This window comes from Hyperolius riggenbachi, chromosome 2 (assembly GCF_040937935.1).
Source record: "Hyperolius riggenbachi isolate aHypRig1 chromosome 2, aHypRig1.pri, whole genome shotgun sequence".
Taxonomy (NCBI): Eukaryota; Metazoa; Chordata; class Amphibia; order Anura; family Hyperoliidae; genus Hyperolius; species Hyperolius riggenbachi.
In genome coordinates, this window is record NC_090647.1 from 564,931,783 (window position 1) to 564,954,754 (window position 22,972).

The 22,972-nt window shown below is 50.3% G+C and overlaps 1 protein-coding gene across 6 annotated transcripts in view; it reads left to right on the top strand.

Moving 5' to 3' along the window:
• Positions 1-22,624, top strand: part of GSK3B (glycogen synthase kinase 3 beta) — a 167,868-nt gene extending 145,244 nt beyond the window's left edge. Inside the window, exons 8-12 of one of the 6 annotated variants that reach the window (XM_068270964.1) lie at positions 7,425-7,520; positions 8,362-8,463; positions 16,604-16,808; positions 17,494-17,592; positions 22,389-22,624. In XM_068270964.1, the coding sequence (XP_068127065.1) occupies positions 7,425-7,520; positions 8,362-8,463; positions 16,604-16,808; positions 17,494-17,592; positions 22,389-22,456 (570 nt within the window). In that variant the 3' untranslated portion in view covers positions 22,457-22,624. The remainder of the gene's footprint in view (positions 1-7,424; positions 7,521-8,361; positions 8,464-16,603; positions 16,809-17,493; positions 17,593-22,388) is intronic. The other 5 variants (XM_068270965.1, XM_068270966.1, XM_068270967.1 and 2 more) reach the window with 5 other exon arrangements.
• Positions 22,625-22,972: the final 348 nt, after the last annotated feature.

Genomic DNA, 22,972 nt, shown 5'->3' on the forward strand with positions numbered 1-22,972 from the left:
GTTTATTTATCTTTGTATGTGTCAGAGTGGTGCAACTAAATATTTTGAATTAAAAAAAATGTTTGGTTTGGGTCAGCGTTAAAGAGAACCCGAGGTGTGTTTAAAGAATGTTATCTGCATACAGAGGCTGGATCTGCCTATACAGCCCAGCCTCTGTTGCTATCCCAAACCCCACTAAGGTCCCCCTGCACTCTGCAATCCCTCATAAATCACAGCCGTGCTGTGAGGCTGTGTTTACATCTGTAGTGTCAGTCTCAGCTGCTCCCCCGCCTCCTGCATAGCTCCGGTCCCTGCCCCCGTCCCTTCCCTCCAATCAGCAGTTAGGGAAGGGATGCAGGCGGGGACTGGAGTTTTGCAGGAGGCGGGGAGAGCAGCAGGCTGACACTATAGAGATGAACACAGCCAGCTCTGACAAGCTGTTTGTCAGCAGCGTGGCTGTGATTTATGAGGGATTGCAGAGTGCAGGGGGACCTTAGGGGGGTTTGGGATAGCAACAGAGGCTGGGCTGTATAGGCAGATCCAGCCTCTGTAAGCAGATAATATTCTTAAAACCCACCTCGGGTTCTCTTTAAGGATTGCTTTAAAAAAAAAAATCAGCAGTGATGCATTATGGGACATCTCGGGACTCACTCCAACATGAATTATCGCAAATTCTTTCTGTTTTAAGAAAACAAACTTTTGTTCTCCTTTCAATAAAAACAAACCTATTTATAGACGTTTGTGGAGTGCTCCTATATGCCGTGAAAGGTGTTGGGAGGGGGGATGAGGGAGGGAGGCTGCGCAATGGAGGGCACTTGGCAAACACTGGCCATCATGTGATAATGCTGAGAAGTGTTGCTTTACTACACCAAAATGCAGAATGTTTCCCGGCTGTCTGGATCCTTTTTGACGTCATCTTCCAGACTATTGATGGAGAGATTCTGCCACGGATCTGGTTTAAAGTGAACCTCCAGACTAAAAATCTACTCAGCAGCACTGAGAAGGCCTGGTGTTTCTTTCACAGTTTTACAGCATCAGAACTTTGTTTTTCTTACCCAAGCCTCATCTTTAGCTGCACAGCAGAAAACTGCCTGGGCGGTTTTTCCCCTGATGCTGTGCAAAGCATGATGGGATTTCTGATGTTGTTACTCTCCTTCTGCTGTTTTGGTGCAAATAGTTTTTTCGTAAATGTTGAATTTGAGATTTAAAGCCTAGCACGTGCAGCTGGGAGGGGTGATCAGGACACAGGACAGTTGGAACTGTGTCCCATGCTCTCTGTCACCTCCTTTCAACCAAAAAGATGGCTGCCCCCATGAAAAAAGATGGCTGCCCCCATGAAATCACAAACATTTGCCTGCTGTTTTAAAACAGGGTGGGTAAGAGATTGTTACCTCGAATGTAACTTAAAGATAACCTGAACTGAGAATAAAAAGTCAAATTAACCATACACAAGTCATACTTGACTCCCGTGCAGTCTTCTCCTCAATCTCTTTCTCCTCTCCTTTGTCCCATTTGTCCACTGTGATCAATGGAATTCTCTGTCCCACATTTTAAAAATGGTCATTACCCGATAACAGCTTGCTGGTCAGCACACTGTTAATTGTAATATTGCCCACTTGAGCCATAGGGAAACATGGACACTACCTTGCACATTCAGTTGTAACTGACAGCTGCTGATATATAACTGACAGCAACTGGTATATTTCATTCCTGACAAAATCTTGTCAGAACTGGAAGGGATCACTGTAAGAAGAAAATGGTGAGCTTCTGAGAGGAACTGACGGTGAGGTTAGTATGTAATGTTCATTTGCAGCTACTTCATGTGTTTATTTTAAATAATTTTACTCCCTTCAGGTTCCCTTTAATGACAGTATGTTTGTTTAGGCTGAAAGTTCCCCTTTAAGCCCCATCAAAGCCAAGCGCACACCTGGTCATCCATCCAGGCAGAGTTATCGCACCGGAAGAGCGATTCAGCCTCGTAGCTGGCCTCTTGGATTGTAAAGCACACCTGAAGTTAGAGGGTTATGGAGGCTGACCTATTTATTTCCTTATAAATAACACAATCTATGCTAGCATGAGAGGACTAGTATCAAAAAAACTTCCCTTATAATATTATCTATATGCAGCGGCCGCCTGATAGTACACATCGCTTACCAGTGAGTGCGTGCCCAGCTGCATGGACTTTCCTGGGTGATATTCTTGGATAGACCTGTTATGCCTTGATGAAGGGGCTTACGAGTCCCAAAACACTGGCTTCTATCTGCAACGATTAAACATTGCACTGGGGTTGCTGACCTGTATCTGCTTCCTGTCTGGAAAGGAAGTGATAACAGTAAGCAAGACATGCTGCCCAAAATTTCTCTTGTCGTATATGAAATGGCATCTCTGTGTGTCTGGAGTCTACTGCGGTGTGTGCGATTGTGATGATGTACCGATCTCTCCTGTGTCATACGTGAAGCCAGATATCTGTGTGTGGGATCTGCTGAGTCTCTGCTCCTGTGTGTGCGATTGTGATGATGTACCGATCTCTCCCGTGGTGTACATGAAGCCGGGTGTATCTCTGTGTGTGGGATCTGCTGAGTCTCTGCTCCTGTGTGTGCGATTGTGATGATGTACCGATCTCTCCTGTGTTATACGTGAAGCCAGATATCTCTGTGTGTGTGTGTGGGGATCTGCTGAGTCTCTGCTCCGGTGTGTGCGATTGTGATGATGTACCGATCTCTCCCGTGTCGTACATGAAGCCGGGTGTATCTCTGTGTGTGGGATCTGCTGAGTCTCTGCTCCGGTGTGTGCGATTGTGATGATGTACGGATCTCTCCCGTGTCGTACATGAAGCCGGGTGTATCTCTGTGTGTGGGATCTGCTGAGTCTTTGCTCCGGTGTGTGTGCGATTGTGATGGTGTACCGATCTCTCCCGTGGTGTACATGAAGCCGGGTGTATCTCTGTGTGTGGGATCTGCTGAGTCTCTGCTCCTGTGTGTGCGATTGTGATGATGTACCGATCTCTCCTGTGTTATACGTGAAGCCAGATATCTCTGTGTGTGTGTGTGGGGATCTGCTGAGTCTCTGCTCCGGTGTGTGCGATTGTGATGATGTACCGATCTCTCCCGTGTCGTACATGAAGCCGGGTGTATCTCTGTGTGTGGGATCTGCTGAGTCTCTGCTCCGGTGTGTGCGATTGTGATGATGTACGGATCTCTCCCGTGTCGTACATGAAGCCGGGTGTATCTCTGTGTGTGGGATCTGCTGAGTCTTTGCTCCGGTGTGTGTGCGATTGTGATGGTGTACCGATCTCTCCCGTGGTGTACATGAAGCCGGGTGTATCTCTGTGTGTGGGATCTGCTGAGTCTCTGCTCCTGTGTGTGCGATTGTGATGATGTACCGATCTCTCCTGTGTTATACGTGAAGCCAGATATCTCTGTGTGTGTGTGTGGGGATCTGCTGAGTCTCTGCTCCGGTGTGTGCGATTGTGATGATGTACCGATCTCTCCCGTGTCGTACATGAAGCCGGGTGTATCTCTGTGTGTGGGATCTGCTGAGTCCCTGCTCCGGTGTGTGCGATTGTGAGGATGTACTGATCTCTCCTGTGTCGTACATAAAGCCGAGTGTATCTGTGTGTGTGGGATCTGCTGAGTTTCTGCTCCGGTGTGTGCGATTGTGATGATGTACCGATCTCTCCTGTGTCGTACATGAAGCCGGGTGTATCTCTGTGTGTGGGATCTGCTGAGTCTCTGCTCCGGTGTGTGCGATTGTGATGATGTACGGATCTCTCCCGTGTCATACATGAAGCCGGGTGTATCTCTGTGTGTGGGATCTGCTGAGTCTCTGCTCCGGTGTGTGCGATTGTGATGATGTACCGATCTCTCCCGTGTCGTACATGAAGCCGGTTGTATCTCTGTGTGGGGTCTGCTGAGTCTCTGCTCCGGTGTGTGCGATTGTGATGATGTACCGATCTCTCCTGTATCATACATGAAGCCGGGTGTATCTCTGTGTGTGGCCATCTGCTGAGTCTCTGCTCCAGTGTGTGCGATTTGTGAGGATGTACCGATCTCTCCCGTGTCGTACATGAAGCCGGGTGTATCTCTGTGTGTGGGATCTGCTGAGTCTCTGCTCCGGTGTGTGCGATTGTGAAGATGTACCGATCTCTCCCGTGGTGTACATGAAGCCGGGTGTATCTCTGTGTGTGGGATCTGCTGAGTCTCTGCTCTGGTGTGTGCGATTGTGATGATGTACCGATCTCTCCTGTGTCATACATGAAGCCGGGTGTATCTGTGTGTGTGGGATCTGCTGAGTCTCTGCTCCTGTGTGTGCGATTGTGATGATGTACCGATCTCTCCTGTGTCATACGTGAAGCCAGATATCTCTGTGTGTGTGTGGGGATCTGCTTAGTCTCTGCTCCGGTGTGTGCGATTGTGATGATGTACCGATCTCTCCCGTGTCGTACATGAAGCCGGGTGTATCTCTGTGTGGGATCTACTGAGTCTCTGCTCCTGTGTGTGCGATTGTGATGGTGTACCGATCTCTCCCGTGTCGTACATGAAGCCGGGTGTATCTCTGTGTGTGGGATCTGCTGAGTCTCCGGTGTATGCGATTGTGATGATGTACCGATCTCTCCTGTGTCGTACATAAAGCCGGGTGTATCTGTGTGTGTGGGATCTGCTGAGTCTTTGCTCCGGTGTGTGCGATTGTGATGATGTACCGATCTCTCCTGTGTCATACATGAAGCCGGGTGTATCTCTGTGTGTGGGATCTGCTGAGTCTCTGCGATTTGTGATGATGTACCGATCTCTCCTGTGTCATACATGAAGCCCGGGTGTATCTCTGTGTGTGGGATCTGCTGAGTCCCTGCTCCGGTGTATGCGATTGTGATGGTGTACCGATCTCTCCTGTGTCGTACATGAAGCCGGGTGTATCTCTGTGTGTGGGATCTGCTGAGTCTCTGCTCCGGTGTGTGGGATTGTGATGATGTACCGATCTCTCCTGTGTCATACATGAAGCCGGGTGTATCTTTGTGTGTGGGATCTGCTGAGTCTCTGCTCTGGTGTGTGCGATTGTGATGATGTACCGATCTCTCCTGTATCATACATGAAGCCGGGTGTATCTCTGTGTGTGGGATCTGCTGAGTCCCTGCTCCGGTGTGTGTGCGATTGTGATGATGTACTGATCTCTCCTGTGTCATACATGAAGCCGGGTGTATCTCTGTGTGTGGGATCTGCTGAATCTCTGCTCCGGTGTGTGCGATTGTGATGATGTACTGATCTCTCCCGTGTCGTACATGAAGCCGGGTGTATCTCTGTGTGTGGGATCTGCTGAGTCTCTGCTCCGGTGTGTGCGATTGTGATGATGTACCGATCTCTCCTGTGTCATACATGAAGCTGAGTGTATCTTTGTGTGTGGGATCTGCTGAGTCTCTGCTCCGGTGTGTGAGATTGTGATGATGTACCGATCTCTCCTGTGTCGTACATGAAGCCGGGTGTATCTCTGTGTGTGGGATCTGCTGAGTTTCTGCTCCGGTGTGTGCGATTGTGATGATGTACCGATCTCTCCTGTGTCGTACATGAAGCCGGGTGTATCTCTGTGTGTGGGATCTGCTGAGTCTCTGCTCCGGTGTGTGCGATTGTGATGATGTACTGATCTCTCCCGTGTCGTACATGAAGCCGGGTGTATCTCTGTGTGTGGGATCTGCTGAGTCCCTGCTCCGGTGTGTGCGATTGTGATGATGTACCGATCTCTCCTGTGTCGTACATGAAGCCGGGTGTATCTCTGTGTGTGGGATCTGCTGAGTCCCTGCTCCGGTGTGTGTGCGATTGTGATGATGTACTGATCTCTCCTGTGTCGTACATGAAGCCGGGTGTATCTCTGTGTGTGGGATCTGCTGAGTCCCTGCTCCGGTGTTTGCGATTGTGATGATGTACCGATCTCTCCTGTGTCATACATGAAGCCGGGTGTATCTCTGTGTGTGGGATCTGCTGAGTCTCTGCTCCGGTGTTTGCGATTGTGATGATGTACTGATCTCTCCCGTGGTGTACATGAAGCCGGGTGTATCTCTGTGTGTGGGATCTGCTGAGTCTCTGCTCCGGTGTGTGCGATTGTGATGATGTACCGATCTCTCCCGTGGTGTACATGAAGCCGGGTGTATCTCTGTGTGTGGGATCTGCTGAGTCCCTGCTCCGGTGGGTGCGATTGTGATGGTGTACCGATCTCTCCTGTGTCATACATGAAGCCGGGTGTATCTCTGTGTGTGGGATCTGCTGAGTCTCTGCTCCGGTGTGTGCGATTGTGAGGATGTACTGATCTCTCCTGTGTCATCCATGAAGCCGGGTGTATCTCTGTGTGTGTGGGATCTGCTGAGTCTCTGCTCCGGTGTGTGCGATTGTGATGATGTACCGATCTCTCCTGTGTCATACATGAAGCCGGGTGTATCTCTGTGTGTGTGGGATCTGCTGAGTCTCTGCTCCGGTGTGTGCGATTGTGATGATGTACTGATCTCTCCTGTGTCGTACATGAAGCCGGGTGTATCTCTGTGTGTGGGATCTGCTGAGTCTGCTCCGGTGTGTGCGATTGTGATGACGTACCGATCTCTCCCGTGGTGTACATGAAGCCGGGTGTATCTCTGTGTGTGTGGGATCTGCTGAGTCTCTGCTCCGGTGTGTGAGATTGTGATGATGTACCGATCTCTCCTGTGTCGTACATGAAGCCGGGTGTATCTTTGTGTGTGGGATCTGCTGAGTCCCTGCTCCGGTGTGTGCGATTGTGATGGTGTACCGATCTCTCCTTTGTCGTACATGAAGCCGGGTGTATCTCTGTGTGTGGGATCTGCTGAGTCCCTGCTCCGGTGTGTGTGCGATTGTGATGATGTACTGATCTCTCCCGTGGTGTACATGAAGCCGGGTGTATCTCTGTGTGTGGGATCTGCTGAGTCTCTGCTTTAGTGTGTGCGATTGTGATGATGTACCGATCTCTCCTGTGTCATACATGAAGCCGGGTGTATCTCTGTGTGTGTGGGATCTGCTGAGTCTCTGCTCCGGTGTGTGCGATTGTGATGATGTACCGATCTCTCCCGTGGTGTACATGAAGCCGGGTGTATCTCTGTGTGTGGGATCTGCTGAGTCCCTGCTCCGGTGTGTGCGATTGTGATGATGTACCGATCTCTCCTGTGTCATACATGAAGCCGGGTGTGTCTCTGCTCCGGTGTGTGCAATTGTGATGACGTACCAATCTCTCCCGTGGTGTACATGAAGCCGGGTGTATCTCTGTGTGTGGGATCTGCTGAGTCTCTGCTCCGGTGTGTGCGATTGTGATGACGTACCGATCTCTCCCGTGGTGTACATGAAGCCGGGTGTATCTCTGTGTGTGGGATCTGCTGAGTCTCTGCTCCGGTGTGTGCAATTGTGAAGATGTACTGATTTTCTCCCGATTTCTAACTGTTCTGTGCTTTGTTGCAGGTCCTGGGCACACCGACACGTGAGCAAATCCGGGAGATGAACCCCAACTACACAGAGTTCAAGTTCCCCCAGATAAAGGCACACCCCTGGACTAAGGTGAGGGAGACCCCGATTCCTTCTGCTTGTGTCACTTCATGCATGCAGTGTGAGCTGAGAGTGTTTGTTCATACGAGAGCTGAGCAGACCTAAAACGCCATCCAGAAGGGAGATTTCCAGCTGCTGGAATCTCATCCTGGAATTTGGTTTACCTCTGCTACATGTAAATGCCAGCATTCTCAAATCTGCCCAACGGCCACTAGTATCCTGGCCTCGGGCCTAGGAGGGAGGTGTGGTCATGCAGATCCCGCCCCTTTGCAATGAATAGAGGGGGTAGCATGGCCAGCAGAGGGTGCTGGTTCCCAGGAAGACAAACAGGCCAACTGCTGTGCTGCAGGTACCTGCAATCCTAGTTCATGTTTTGTATTAGTGTGATATATTTTTGGGGGGTGTTGAGTGGGAGAATGTAATAAAACATTGTGGTGCAGAGGGGCTTTGCAGGAAACAATGTCAGCACCATAGGGGGAGGCCGTGGCGGTAGAAAATGCATGCAAGAGCAGCGGGAGGCAATGTCAGTGTTTTTTAGTGGCCTTTGTGTGAATAAGCCTCGAACACGATTGACTGATGACCGTATATCGGAGGGGGTGACCAGTGAGGTGCTAATGATTCTGAGATGATGCCACTTATATGCTAATATATACAGCCCGAGATGCATTCTGCATTCTGATTGGTCCATTTTGCAAGCTGCATAGATTAGCACAATTGCTGTCATTGACCCCTCCTCCACGTAGACAATAAAGGCTTCTTCACAAACGGGCTTGAGAAACCCTCGGAATGCCGCCTTCTGCCTCGCAAGCATTTTCATGCAGCTTTTACAGCCATCTTCCACTCTTGTTAATAGAAAGAAAAACACAATGTCCTCACTACAGACCTATTCATGCCAAGAGAACAGTTAACTCAGCAGAGACAGCCGCATGCACAGCTCAGCCTTCCTGCTGCCACTGTGAGTATTGGGGTGTCACTTTTCTGATTATTGCAGGTGATACTCTTCCGGGGTGGTGGAGCAGCCTGTGTGCAGCTTATTACACATGCAGGAAGGGGGGGGGGCAATACTCTTCCAGGTGGAGAAGCAGTGTATGTGCAGTGTATTACACATGCAGGAAGAGGACGGTTTCGGAGAGTTTAGGGTTAGGCACCACAAGGGGTGGGGTTAAGGAGTTAGGCACCACAAGGGGTAGGGTTAAGGGTTAGGCACCACAAGGGGTGGGGTTAAGGGTTAGGCACCACAAGGGGTGGGGTTAAGAGTTAGGCACCACAAGGGGTGGGGTCTAGAGTTAGGCACCACAAGGGGTGGGGTTAAGAGTTAGGCACCACAAGGGGTGGGGTTAAGGGTTGGGCACTACCAGGGGAGTGTTCTGTGTGAGAGTAGGGAAAGGTTAGGTCATAGTAAAAGATCAGTAAATATTACCAATTTTTTTTTACTATATCAATATACTAGAATGTTGGTAACACTACTGATATTCTATTGTTGCTTTCCTGTGCCTTTTTGTAATGTATGTCTTACTGGGCAGTTCATTCTTTACACAAACCACCAAGAAGCAGGGCTGTGGAGTCTGTAACAGACGGGACATTGCTGTGTTTAAAATGTGCTAAAGAACTTATTTTAACCTTTTTTATACTGGGTGACACTACACCCCTTCCCAGCCAGTGTGTTACCAGTTCAGTTGCTGCTGTAGTTTGCGGTCCTCAGAATCTGACTGGGACTATCCTTTAGTTAAAGGACAACTGTAATAAGGGATATGGAGGCTGCCATATTTATTTCCTTTTAAACAATACCAGTTGCCTGGCAGCCTTGCTATTCTATTTGGCTGCAGCAATGGCTGAATAACACACCAGAAACAAGCATTCAGCTAATAATGACAGATCTGACAATAATGTCAGTAACACCTGATCTGCTGCATGCTTGTTCCGGGGCTATGGCTGAAAGTATTAGAGGCAGAGGATCAGCAGGACAGCCAGGCAACTGGTGTTGCTTAAAAGGAAATAAATATGGCAACCTCCATATCCCTCTCCCTACAGTTGTCTTTTAAGTTTCAGCACCAAACTATATGAAGATGAAATGTTGCTTGCCGGCTGGAGAAGACTGTCACACCGCCCAGCTAGCAACAATGGTAACATACACCTGACCCGGGGCGGGGCTACCTGAAGTGCGCACAGAGGTGCGTTCATGCTGGATCTAAACTCCTCTGTGCGCTGTCCGTTCTCTACTCGTAGTCAGACAGGAAGAGGCGGGCTGCTGCAATGTTTCCTCCTATCACTCTCCTAATCCCTCCTTTTAAAGGGAGGGTATGGGGCGGGGAAGAGGAGGGGCTGGGAGGGTAATGGGCGGAAACATGGCAGCAAGCCCGCCTCTTCCTGTCTGAAAATGTGACTTTAGCAGAAAGTCATATTTACAGGGAAGGGGAAGGATGGACAACACAGAGGAGTGTGGCCCCAGCTTGACCCTCTGTGCTTAGCTCGGGTAGCTTTGCCTCGGGGCAGGTGTATGTTACTCGAGGAAGATAAAGCATAAAACTGGTGACATGTAATTCCCGCTTATTTGTTGTGCTTCTGGCAGATCTCCCATCATGCATTGCCACACTCAGCACCTGCATGTAAGAGCCACCAAGACCAGCAATAAAGGTCCGGAGGCAGCTCAGCATGATTCATCTTATAGGGTCTCCACATCTGAAGGGGGTATTAATAGTTCTAGGAAGGCGGAGCAGCTTGTTGGGTTTTGTATTCAGTGATGAGATCTCCGGCCATGGTTTCCATTCCAGGCAACTATGACATCTCCTCACCACCACCTCGGGGTGCTCCCCCTTTTCTACATACTTGTATAAATCAAATGAGGAGATTCCACAGAAGTCCCTCACTTTAGGTGCACAATGTGTGAAGCTGGGCAGTGCGGAGGTCTCCCTCCCAGACACTACCACTCTGCATCCAGTCTGGTAGTAGAGCTATTCTGTATAGTTTGCAGCTTCACTTCCCCACAAACTGGGCTTTACTGGGCTCCTGCAAGTTGTCTGTTTATCTCCTCCTCCCCATGTGATCACTGAATAAATTCCATACCACCGGTACGGCATGAGGGCGTGGCATGGGCCAAGGGAGGCGTGACTGAAACAGGAAGTCCAGTCAATCTACCAGCACTCCTCAGGGCTCAGCAGTGAGAGCAGCCTAAGCTGCTGTATAGAGATGTATGGCATGAGGGCGGGGCATGAGCCAAAGGAGGCGTGACTGAAACAGGAAGTCTAGAAAATCTACCAGCACTCCTCAGGGCTCAGCAGTGAGAGCAGCCTAAGCTGCTGTATAGAGATGTATGGCATGAGGGCGGGGCATGAGCCAAAGGAGGCGTGACTGAAACAGGAAGTCCAGTAAATCTACCAGCACTCCTCAGCAGTGAGAGCAGCCTAAGCTGCTGTATAGAGATGTATGGCATGAGGGCGGGGCATGAGCCAAAGGAGGCGTGACTGAAACAGGAAGTCCAGTCAATCTACCAGCACTCCTCAGCAGTGAGAGCAGCCTAAGCTGCTGTTTAGAGATGTATGGCATGAGGGCGGGGCATGGGCCAAAGGAGGCGTGGCTAAAAACAGGAAGTCTAGTCAATTTACCAGCACTCATCAAGGCTCAGCAGTGAGAGCAGCCTAAGCTGCTGTATAAAGATGTATGGCATGAGGGCGGGGCATGGGCCAAAGGAGGCGTGGCTGAAAGAAACATGAGGTCCAGTAAATCTACCAGCACTCATCAAGGCTCAGCAGTGAGAGCAGCCTAAGCTGCTGTATAAAGATGTACGGCATGAGGGTGGGGCATGGGCCAAAGGAGGTGTGGCTGAAAAAGGAAGTCTAGTCAATCTACCAGTACTCCTCAAGGCTCAGCAGTGAGAGCAGCCTAAGCTGCTGTATAGAGATGGTCAATAAGATGTAAAGAAAGCCACCTTGCCTGCAAATGTAATGCAGATTGTATCCTCTCATAACAACCTGTATGTGGGTCAATCTGTGAGAAGAGAGGGTGTGTACGATGGCTCTGAGGGTCCCTTTATTGACCTGTATAAAGGGTCTTGTCTTTAACCACCATTACAAGGCCACTGTGTTTTTGTAGTAAATATACCTGTCTTTGGGTGGAGTGACCCCTTAACTCTGAGCTCTTGTGTGAACTGACATGCTTGGATCTGTATGCTGCGTTTGTGGTGCATGATGGGAGCTCACGCCAGCACAGCACACTGAATTATACATTAATGCTGCATGCCTGTAGTCCTTTCTTGAGGGGCAATTCTCATTAAAGAGAACCCGAGGTGGGTTTGAAGAATATTATCTGCATACAGAGGCTGGATCTGCCTATACAGCCCAGCCTCTGTTGCTATCCCAAACCCCCCTAAGGATCCCCCAGCACTATGCAATCCCTCATAAATCACAGCCACGCTGCTGACAAACAGCTTGTCAGAGCTGGCTGTGTTTATCTCTATAGTGTCAGTCTGCTGCTCTCCCCGCCTCCTGCAGAACTCCAGTCCCCGCCTGCATCCCTTCCCTCCCTGCTGATTGGAGGGAAGGGACGGGGGCAGGAACCGGAGCTATGCAGGAGGCGGGGGAGCAGCTGAGACTGACACTACAGATGTAAACAGAGCCTCACAGCACAGCTGTGATTTATGAGGGATTGCAGAGTGCAGGGGGACCTTAGTGGGGTTTGGGATAGCAACAGAGGCTGGGCTGTATAGGCAGATCCATCCTCTGTATGCAGATAACATTCTTTAAACACACCTCGGGTTCTCTTTAAAGGATACCCGAACTGACATGTGACATGATAAGATAGACAGTGGCACACAAATAACTAGGCTGTGTTCCTTTCTTTCTCTGCCTGAAAGAGTTAAATATCAGGTATGTAAGTGGCTGACTCAGTCCTGGCTCAGACAGGAAGTGACTACAGTGTGACCCTTTACTGATAAGAAATTCCAACTATAAATCACTTTCCTAGCAGAGAATGGCTTCTGAGAGCAAGAAAGAGGTAAAAAGGGGAATTTCTTATCAGTGAGGGTCACACTGTAGTCACTTCCTGTCTGAGTCAGGACTGAGTCAACCACTTACATACCTGATGTTTAACTCTTTCAGGCAGAAAAAGAAAAAAAGGAACACAGCCTAGTTATTTGTGTGCTAGGCACTGTACATACCCATGTCTATCTCATCATGGCATCTCGGGTATCCTTTAAACGTGTCACTTGGAAACATTCCTGCCAAGGTAAGAGTTCTGTTCTAAATTACTGCTGCATTGTTATCTGAAAAGACATCTTTAACTCCATGCCACACCCAGAGGGGGAAAGTGAGATGGTATATTCCATCACCGTGAGGGAAAGTAGCATGTATGCGCATGGTAAGGGAGGTCACAGCAGGGGGAAGTGAGATGGTATATTCCATCACCGTGAGGAAAAGTAGCATGTGTGCGCATGGTAAGGAAGGTCACAGCAGGGGGAAGTGAGATGGTATAGTCCATCGTGGGGGGGGGGGGGGAGTGGCATGTGCGTGCGTATGTGATACCACAAATGGGGTGGGATGCCACAAGGGGGAAAGGGGCTTGTAAGATGGTATATTCCATCATTGTGGGGGTGGGGGCGCGAGTGGCATGTATGTGCGCGTATGTGATACCAAAGATTGAGTGGGGGGCCCAGCAAGGGGGGATGTGAGATGGTATATTCCAGAACTGTGGGTAAGAAGTGGGGGAGAGAGAGAGAGAGATGCAGCAGATGGGGATGGTGCCACACGGGAAGGGGGGGGGGGGGCAATGGTGATTTGAGATAGTACATTCCAGTACTGTGTGGAAGTGGTGTGTGTGTGTGAGTGCAGCAGATGGAGAATGAAGCACGCCTACAAAAGGGGGGGGGGGGGGAAGTATGTGTGATGGTACATTCCAGCACTCCATTGAGAGAGAGATGCAGCTGCTGGGGACTGGTCCACACCTAGAGGGGGTTTGTGAGACGGTATATTCCAGTTCGTGTGTGTGATTGTGGGTGGGGAGGGAGCCACACCCAGAGGTGGGGGATCCAGATGGTATAATTAAAGGCTGTGGGGAAGCAGTACATGCCAGTGCTGCAGGGGAGTAGTGTGTGAGATGCAGCAGATGGGGTGGAGCCATACCAAGGAGGGGATTAGGGATGGTATATTCCAGTGCTGTGGGGAGTGGTGTGTGAGATGCAGCAGATTGGGTGGAGCCATACTAAGGAGGGGATTAGTGATGGTACATTCCAGTGCTGCAGGGGAGTAGTGTGTGAGATGCAGCAGATGGGGTGGAGCCATACTAAGGAGGGGATTAGTGATGGTATATTCCAGTGCTGCAGGGGAGTAGTGTGTGAGATGCAGCAGATTGGGTGGAGCCATACTAAGGAGGGGATTAGTGATGGTATATTCCAGTGCTGCAGGGGAGTAGTGTGTGAGATGCAGCAGATGGGGTGGAGCCATACTAAGGAGGGTATTAGTGATGGTATATTCCAGTGCTGTGGGGAGTGGTGTGTGTGAGATGCAGCAGATGGGGTGGAGCCATACTAAGGAGGGGATTAGTGATGGTATATTCCAGTGCTGCAGGGGAGTAGTGTGTGAGATGCAGCAGATGGGGTGGAGCCACACCAAGGAGGGGATTAGTGATTGTATATTCCAGTGCTGTGGGGAGTGGTGTGTGAGATGCAGCAGATGGGGTGGAGCCACACCAAGGAGGGGATTAGTGATTGTATATTCCAGTGCTGTGGGGAGTGGTGTGTGAGATGCAGCAGATGGGGTGGAGCCACACTAGGGAGGGGATTAGTGATGGTATATTCCAGTGCTGTGGGGAGTGGTGTGTGAGATGCAAGATGGGGTGGAGCCACACTAAGGAGTGGATTAGTGATGGTATATTCCAGTGCTGTGGGAAAGTGGCCTGTGTAATGGGGCATACACAATGCCGGATTCCAGTAAATGACGGATCGTCAGACCCACCCGCAGGGCGGCCGTTCTAGCGACTGTCGGCAGGCTCAGCGGATCTGTCTTATCAGCCTGCCGGCAGCCTGTACACACAGGAAGACTGTTGCTAGAACGGCCGTGCCGTGGGCGGGTCTGACGACCCGTCGTTTGAATAAATCAGGCGTGTGTACGCACCTTAAGAGATGCCAGCAGATGGGGAAAGAGGCACGCCTAGAGGGGTGGACCACGGATGAGGGCGGAATCACCACCTGAGTCCCGGTAAGCTGCCTCTCTATCACAAACACACAAATATTGTCTTAAATCTTGCACTGTAAAGCACAAACATTTGATCCACTGATCCCTAGGAGTGACCAGTTAAAACAACTTTTATTGGGGTAAATTAAAACAGCACAAGGACTACGATGTGTTGTAAGTGGCTACAGGGGTTAGCTTCTCTATCCAGTAACAGCCTATTTCTTACACTGCAGCTGACTGTGTGTGATTGATGTCATGCCTTTTTACTGCACTCCACTTTCGCATTTGGCTCTTCATTTTACCCCCCTGATGAAGCCTCCATTTGAGGGCGAAACTTGTTGGTTGAGGGTGGTAGGTCACTTTGCTTATTGGGAAGGCAACTAATGAGAAATATTATCTAATACAGTTGGATGGTGCTGTTTGCCATCTGCAGTGTTTTTTTATTGAGGTCTACTAAGTGAACATTTGCCAATACCACTCATGGTGGAGCAGATTATGGCTATTCTGTTGCCCCCTGCCTAGTTACATGCTGCAGTGTAAGGAATAGGCTTTCATTCGATAGATCAGCTGACCACAGGGACCACTTACAGCCGCACCTTACTGGACAGGTGGTTTACTTCAGTAGCTGTATCTAGTATCAGCTGCTCAATAATGTTTGATTTTCAACCCTTAGGTTTCTTTTAAAGGGAAGATCCACGCAGACTATAAAAAACAAACTGCACTTACCTGGGGCTTCTTCCAGCTCCTGGCAGTCGATCGGTGCCCTCGCCGCAGCTCCTCTCCCGGCGTCCAGCGGTGAAGAAGCCGACCTCGCCAGGTCGGCTTCCGTGCGCTCCACGGCGTTGGGGTCACGTGGTGTAGGGACGTCATTGGGTCTCTACTGCGCCTGTGCAGTAGAGACTAGATGACGTTACTTACACCACGTGACCTGCGCCGTGGAGCGCACATGAAGCTGACCTGGCGAGGTCGGCTTCTTAACCGCTGGACACCGGGAGGCAGAGGAGCTGTGGCGAGGGCACCGATCGACTGCCAGGAGCTGGAAAAAGCCCCAGGTAAGTGCAGTTTGTTTTTTATAGTCTGCTCGGATCTTCCCTTTAGGCTCTGCACACACACTAGAAGAAACTTGACCATGGTGGCCAATCCAGCATGTGCAGCAACGCCAACCCCTCCTGACCGCTTGGCCAATCCGATGTTGTATTGCGGCCGAGCTATGCTGAGAGTGTTCTCCCCACTCACTCGAATCTGGCATGACGTTACATCACCTCCGCCCCTGCATGCTAGTGATGTGTCCGCCTCAGCCCTGCAGTTTCGCTCGAGGCACCGGATACCATTCCCCACAGGGCAATATTACTTGTATGTGCCCACAGGCCTTTAGTTCTTGTGCTGTCTTTTCCTGACCCAAATAAGTTATAGGAAACCTGAAGTGTAACAAAAGAGGGCAGTTTAACTTACCTGGGGCTTCTTCCAGCCTCCTGGTCCCTCGCCACCATTCCCCGCTGCTCTGTTCCTCCGCCATCCCCTCCCAATGTTGCATGCCTTTTCCATGGCGCTCTCATGGCCGGGAGCCTTCTGTGCTTGGACATGCCCAGCTTACCGAGGGGGGGGGGGGGGCAGCGGCTGAGTGGAGTAGTGAGAGGCCAGGAGGACGTCAGGGGGATAGAGGACCTTTGGGTTGGTTTAGTGGAGCAGGGAGGGACCCAGGAGGACGTCAGGGGGGTAGAGGACCTTTGGATTGGTGGATCCAGTGTCTGTGCTGATTATATGATGTCATGTTGTGTTGCACTTGAATGTTCATGTTGTTCACTGGCTGCCAGGTGCTGGAGTTGTCCAGTAGCTGCAGCCTTGTCACTCATCTCATCCACCCCGTAATTGGGGTCGCAGGCGTCACACTGAGTCCGATCTGTTTTCTCTCTTCTTTTTTTATTTTTAAAGGGTTCTGTCTTTTTACAGGTGTTCAGAGCTCGCACCCCGCCAGAGGCAATAGCGCTGTGCAGCCGGCTACTGGAGTATACGCCCACAGCCCGCCTCACCCCCCTGGACGCCTGCGCCCACTCCTTCTTCGATGAGCTGCGAGACCCCAACCCCAAGCTTCCCAACGGCCGTGACTTCCCCGCTCTCTTCAACTTCACCACTCAAGGTGACGGCGTGCTTTCTGTGTGCAAGATCCAGGGGAGGGGAGTAGGGGGAGGGGTGCCTGTTGGACCCAACCCTCCATTGCCAGCGGGTGCCTGTGTCTATCTTCACAGTCACGTCATCACTCTGCCAGCTTTCCCCACATTGGCTGTTACAGATCACATGACGACGTCACAAGGGGCAGCTTTCCGTTTACTGGCTGAGAGTGATGATATGACCTCTTCATATAGCCACCTCTCACTGTATTGGCTCTGGGTGAGCACATGATGTCATCCCACCGTCTGCTTTCACTACATTGGCTTTAAATAGATACACAATATCCAATTGCCAGCTTCCGCTGCATTGGCTGTGAGTGGTCACATGACATCGTCAAACTGCCAGCTTTCACTACATTCGAGTTGGAAAGTACTATGTGATTGCAATGGCAGCTTTCGCTATGTTTGCTCCGAGTGGTCACGTGACGTTATCATGGTGGCAGCGTTTGCTATGTCTGCTCTGAGTGGTCACGTGACATCATCATGGTGGCAGCTTTCGCTATGTTTGCTCCGAGTGGTCACATGACATCATCATGGTGGCAGCTTTCTCGCTACATTGGGTTTGGGTGATCTGGACTTGCACAGGAACAGTCCAGTCACCAGCTATACGTAGGAAGTTTGTTTCATTCTGATATTTATTTGTATGTATTGCAGAACTGTCAAGCAACCCCTCCCTGTCCTCTATCCTCATCCCACCCCATGCTCGGAACCAGGCCTCTGTGTCTACACCCACCAATGCCACAGCGACATCAGGTGAGGGCAGGTGCTGGCTGCATGGCCTGTATATCTCAGTTGTTGGGGAGATGTCTGCTGCTTTATCAGCTATGTGATATTCCTGTCTGAAATGCATTGTGAGCTCTGCGGAGTGTCAAGGAGATTTGTTTGCTTTGCAGAAAGTCACCAACATTTGGTGCTCTACAGGGCACCAAATCACAGCGACTCTCTGCAGAGACTTGCCAAGATTTGGTGCTCTGCAGAAAGTCGAGGAGATTTGTCTCTCTTCAAGTAGTCACCGAGATTTGGCGCTCTTCGGGTAGTCACTGAAATTTGGCGCTTTTGGGGTAGTCACCGAGATTTGGCGCTCTTCAGGTAGTCACTGAGATTTGGCGCTCTTCGGGTAGTCACCGAGATTTGGCGCTCTTCGGGTAGTCACCGAGATTTGGCGCTCTTCGGGTAGTCACCGAGATTTGGCGCTCTTTGGGTAGTCGCCGAGATTTGGCGATCTTCGGGTAGTCACTGAGATTTGGCGCTCTTCGGGTAGTCACTGAAATTTGGCGCTCTTCAGGTAGTCACCTAGATTTGGCGCTCTTCGGGTAGTCCCCTAGATTTTGAGCTCTTCAGGTAGTCACCGAGATTTGGCGCTCTTCGGGTAGTCACCGAGATTTAGTGCTCTACAGGCACTTGCTGAGATTTGGTGCTCTGCAGAAAATTTCTCTGATTTGGTGCTCTCCAGAGACTCGCTAAGATTTACTGGCATTTGGTGCTCTTCAGAAACTCGCCGAGATTTCGTACCGTGTTGTACCGTATCTCTTAGAATCTCTGTAAAGTATTTCTGTAGAGCAACATATTTTGGAGAATCTCTACAAGGCCACATTTGATAATCTCAGTATTGGAGATACCAGTCATTAGAGAATCTTTGTGGAGAGACATAAATGGACCAGTACCACATGTCGGAAAACCCCTGCAGATCACCACAAGTCAAAGAATCTCGGTAAAACGTCAACTATTTGTGAAACCCTGTAGAGCACCACACTTTGGAGAAGCTCTGTAGATCACCATATATCAGAATCTCTGTTGAGCACCAAATGTTGGAGAATCCCTCTTTGTAGAACGCTGCTTGATGGGGAGTCTATGGAGAGCACCAAATGCTGAAGAATTTCTGTAGAGCACTAAATGTTGGAGAAGCTCTGTAAAGCGCTGTGTTTCGGAGAATCTCTGTAGAGCACCAAATGTTGGAGAATCTCTCTCTGTAGAGCACTGCATTTTAGAGAAGCTCTGTAGAGCACCATGTCAGAAAATCTCTGTAGGACACAGCATGTCATAAAATTTTTGCAGACCGCCACATAGACTACCCCAATGATGGAGAATCTCTTTTATAGAACACCAAATGACGCTTAAGCTCTGTAGGCCGCCCCTCGTCGGAGGCTCTCTGCAGGCCGCCCCTCGTCGGAGGCTCTCTGTAGGCCGCCCCTCGTCGGAGGCTCTCTGCAGGCCGCCCCACGTCGGAGGCTCTCTGCAGGCCGCCCCACGTCGGAGGCTCTCTGCAGGCCGCCCCACGTCGGAGGCTCTCTGCAGGCCGCCCCACGTCGGAGGCTCTCTGCAGGCCGCCCCACGTCGGAGGCTCTCTGCAGGCCGCCCCACGTCGGAGGCTCTCTGCAGGCCGCCCCACGTCGGAGGCTCTCTGCAGGCCGCCCCACGTCGGAGGCTCTCTGCAGGCCGCCCCACGTCGGAGGCTCTCTGCAGGCCGCCCCACGTCGGAGGCTCTCTGCAGGCCGCCCCACGTCGGAGGCTCTCTGCAGGCCGCCCCACGTCGGAGGCTCTCTGCAGGCCAGCGTACGTCGGAGAATTCCTCTAAAGACCTGACCTGCAGTTGGATCTATAGAGCTCATTGTTCTCTGCTCTGCAGTGTGATTTGTGTTGGCAAACACAGATTAGTTATGCAAACAGGTCTAATCAGTCATATGGGTTTCATTATTGTAGATTTTATAGGCTGCATTATACAGCTGAATTATATGCATGTTTCTGGAAGCTCGGAGCTAAACGTTGTGCACTTTTTAGAAAGACTTTTTAGTGTGTGTGTGTGTGTGTGTACTGTGTGTGTGTGTACTGTGTGTGTGTACTGTGTGTGTGTGTGTACAGTGTGTGTGTGTGTGTGTGTACAGTGTGTGTGTACAGTGTGTGTGTACAGTGTGTGTGTATAGTGTGTGTGTATAGTGTGTGTGTCTAGTGTGTGTGTCTAGTGTGTGTGTGTGTGTGTACAGTGTGTGTGTGTGTGTGTGTGTGTATATATAGTGTGTGTGACTAGTGTCCCTTTTTGCCCACACTTCCCTGTCTGCACCTTCCCTCGAGGGTCAGTTTGAATATGTAATCAAAGGATGCCACAAACAGGAAGTCTGGCTCAGGTACGCACAGCTGCTGGAGTCCTCCCGCAGGTTGGTCCATGGGTGGCCACCGAACAGGCATGTATCACACGAACCAGCAATAGAGATTTGTGTATCTGCTGATTTCAGCTAGCGGAGGTCTTTCTGAATTTGTGCTATACGATTACCTCCAGCCATCCTGACACTTTGTCACACTGTGGCAGTCTGCTGTGGTCTCTGCTCCTGGCCACCTGCTCTGCTCAGTGTAATGCGGAACGGATAGGTGGTGGGCGGAACAAGATAACGCAGTCACAGCCTGTGCAGCTCTGGATGCCGTCAGCAGTGAATGGCGTCAGCTGTGAGGTTACACCAGGTGAGTATAATTTACTCTTTTCTCCACTCTTTACAGATGTTATGCTGGGAATACACCATGAGATTTTTTTGGGCAGAGAGATGGCTCGATAGATAATTTCCGACATATCCGATCTGATTTTCTCATAGAAGGGAATGGAAATCGATCGGAAGAACGATTGAAAAATCATTCGGACAGTAAATCTGCTGAAAAATCGTATATTCCCAGCATCCAAGATAAAAACTCCACAATTGCTGAATAAAGTTAACCTTTCCAGTCCAAACCTGTAAATTGTCAGGAATAATGGCAAATTAAGAAAGACAGCAGAGCATCGACTAACCAAACAATGCCCTCAACTTTATTCTGAGTGTTATTTACCTCCTGAATACTGAAAGTATTTTACAATAATCCAGCTTTAAGTGAACATCTGTGGTTACCCACAATGCACGACTACTGAATAAGCAAGTTATCTCTTTATGCCCCGGAAGCCAGGCTTACGAACCACTGGCTTCAGGGAGATGAAGCATAACATTTATAAGCCTAACATAAGAATGTTCAACCCAGCATGCAGCTATCTTACAGCTGATTCCTGGTGCATGGAGGGTTCTGGGCAGTCTGTTCTCAACAATGTGTGAATTCCAGGCTGGCAAGCAACTACTTTGGTTGCTCAAGTGGGCGCTGCCGCCCTCCGTGCTCAAGTGGGTGCTGCCGCCCTCCGTGCAGTGGAGTAGTGTGATATTTCCCTGCTCCTCCCCCTCCTGCAGAGTAGTGCAGTGGAGTAGTGTGATATTTCCCTGCTCCTCCCCCTCCTGCAGAGTAGTGCAGTGGAGTAGTGTGATATTTCCCTGCTCCTCCCCCTCCTGCAGAGTAGTGCAGTGGAGTAGTGTGATATTTCCCTGCTCCTCCCCCTTCTGCAGAGTAGTGCAGTGGAGCAGTGTGATATTTCCCTGCTTTTCCCCCTTCTGCAGTGGAGCAGTGTAATATTTCCCTGCTCCTCCCCCTTCTGCAGAGTAGTGCAGGGGAGCAGTTTAATATTTACCTTGTCCAGGGTCTCCTCTAATTCTCCTGACAGCCGCTTGCTCTATGCTGCATACCTCTGGCTCCTGAGGCTTGTCACATGATCGGGAAAAGGAGGCATTGAAGCACAGAGCGTGCGACTGCCAGGAAGAACAGAAGAGACTATGCGACACTGCAGCAGGTAAACATGATGGCTACTCTGTGGGGAAATGATGTTAGGGGGTGGGGGGTGTATGAGTTACCGGAGGTGGGGGCAGGGGATCCAAGGAGGGACCACCATGCTAATTTTGCTTGGGGGGGGGGGGTCGGGTGTCCTATGGGTTATCGGCACAAACAGACAAGGTTTCAGTATGTGCTGACCTTTTGTTGCTTACAATAATGGACATTGGAATATGGGCCACATAAAATAGCCAGGAGGGCTGCCTTCGGCCCGCGGACCTTGCGCTGTAGAGGCTCCTTACTGAGTCCTCCGGACCTCAGTTGTTGCGTGAAAGACATCACGAGACGAGAGCTTGTTGGATTGAAGATGGGGGCGTGTTCCTCTTCAGGGCGAGGGCGCCTTTACTGCGCAGTAAGCTTGAGCCGCACGTGCGTGAAGAGGGGGCGCCCTAGTGGCAGCGGCGAGGAGGACACGGGAAGCCTCTGCAGTACCCGAAGGCTTACCGCTTCTTCAGTAGGTTTGTTTACTTACCAGAGCCTCATCTCAGCTTCTCTAAATGACTAGTGGAGGGTGCCATATTGATTTCCTGTTAAACAATACCAGTTGCCTGGCAGCCCTGCTGATCTTCCTGCTTAGTGTTGTTTGAATCACACACCTGGAACATGCATCATCTGCATGCTTGTTGAGGAGCTGTGGCTGAAAGTAGTAGTGGCAGAGGATCAGCAGGACTGCCAGGAAACTGGCATTGCTTAAAAGGAGATTAATATCGGCCTTCATATCCCTCTCACCTCAGGTTCTCTTTAAGCCAGAGGCGGGAGGGAGACATGACTGAATATGTCAGTGTTATTGTGCTCTGCGGACAGGCGTATTCTGTGCATCATTGTCTGTGTGCTGCCGGGATCTTTCCCGTTCTCTTAACTCTGTCTCCATTCTCTTCCAGATTCAAACGCTGGGGATCGCGGGCCGACCAACAACGCAGCGTCAGCATCAGCCTCCAACTCCTCCTGAGCCAATTGCAACGCATGTTCCGCGCACGGGCGAGAAGGAAACGGGCAAAGTAGCAAGAGGTTGGGGATTGAGAGAGGGGGTGGAGCTCACCCCGTCCCTGGACTCTCCCGCTAGACACTGGCCACACCTATTAAGGAGAAAAAATATATATATATACATAACTGTAAAGACACGCCATCCTCTGTCAATTTTAGTGGTTCAGTTTTTTATTATTATTATTATTATTGTTATTTAACCTTGTAAAATATCTATAAATACAGGTTTTTTTTTTGTTTTTTTCCTTTTTAATTTTTTTCTTTCCTGTTTATTTTTTAATTCACTCCGTAGGAGTTTTCTGGGCGAGAGGGGAATGGGCGGGATGCCGCCGGTTCCTCTGTTTCCCAGACCAGTGCTGACCATTGCTATTTTTTCCAGCACAGGGTGACTTCAGAAGAAGCCGCTGTTGACGCACTTTTCCCCTTCCGAGCCCCTCCCCTATCTGTGGTGAGCGAGGGATTCTGGGAGATTGGGCCAACA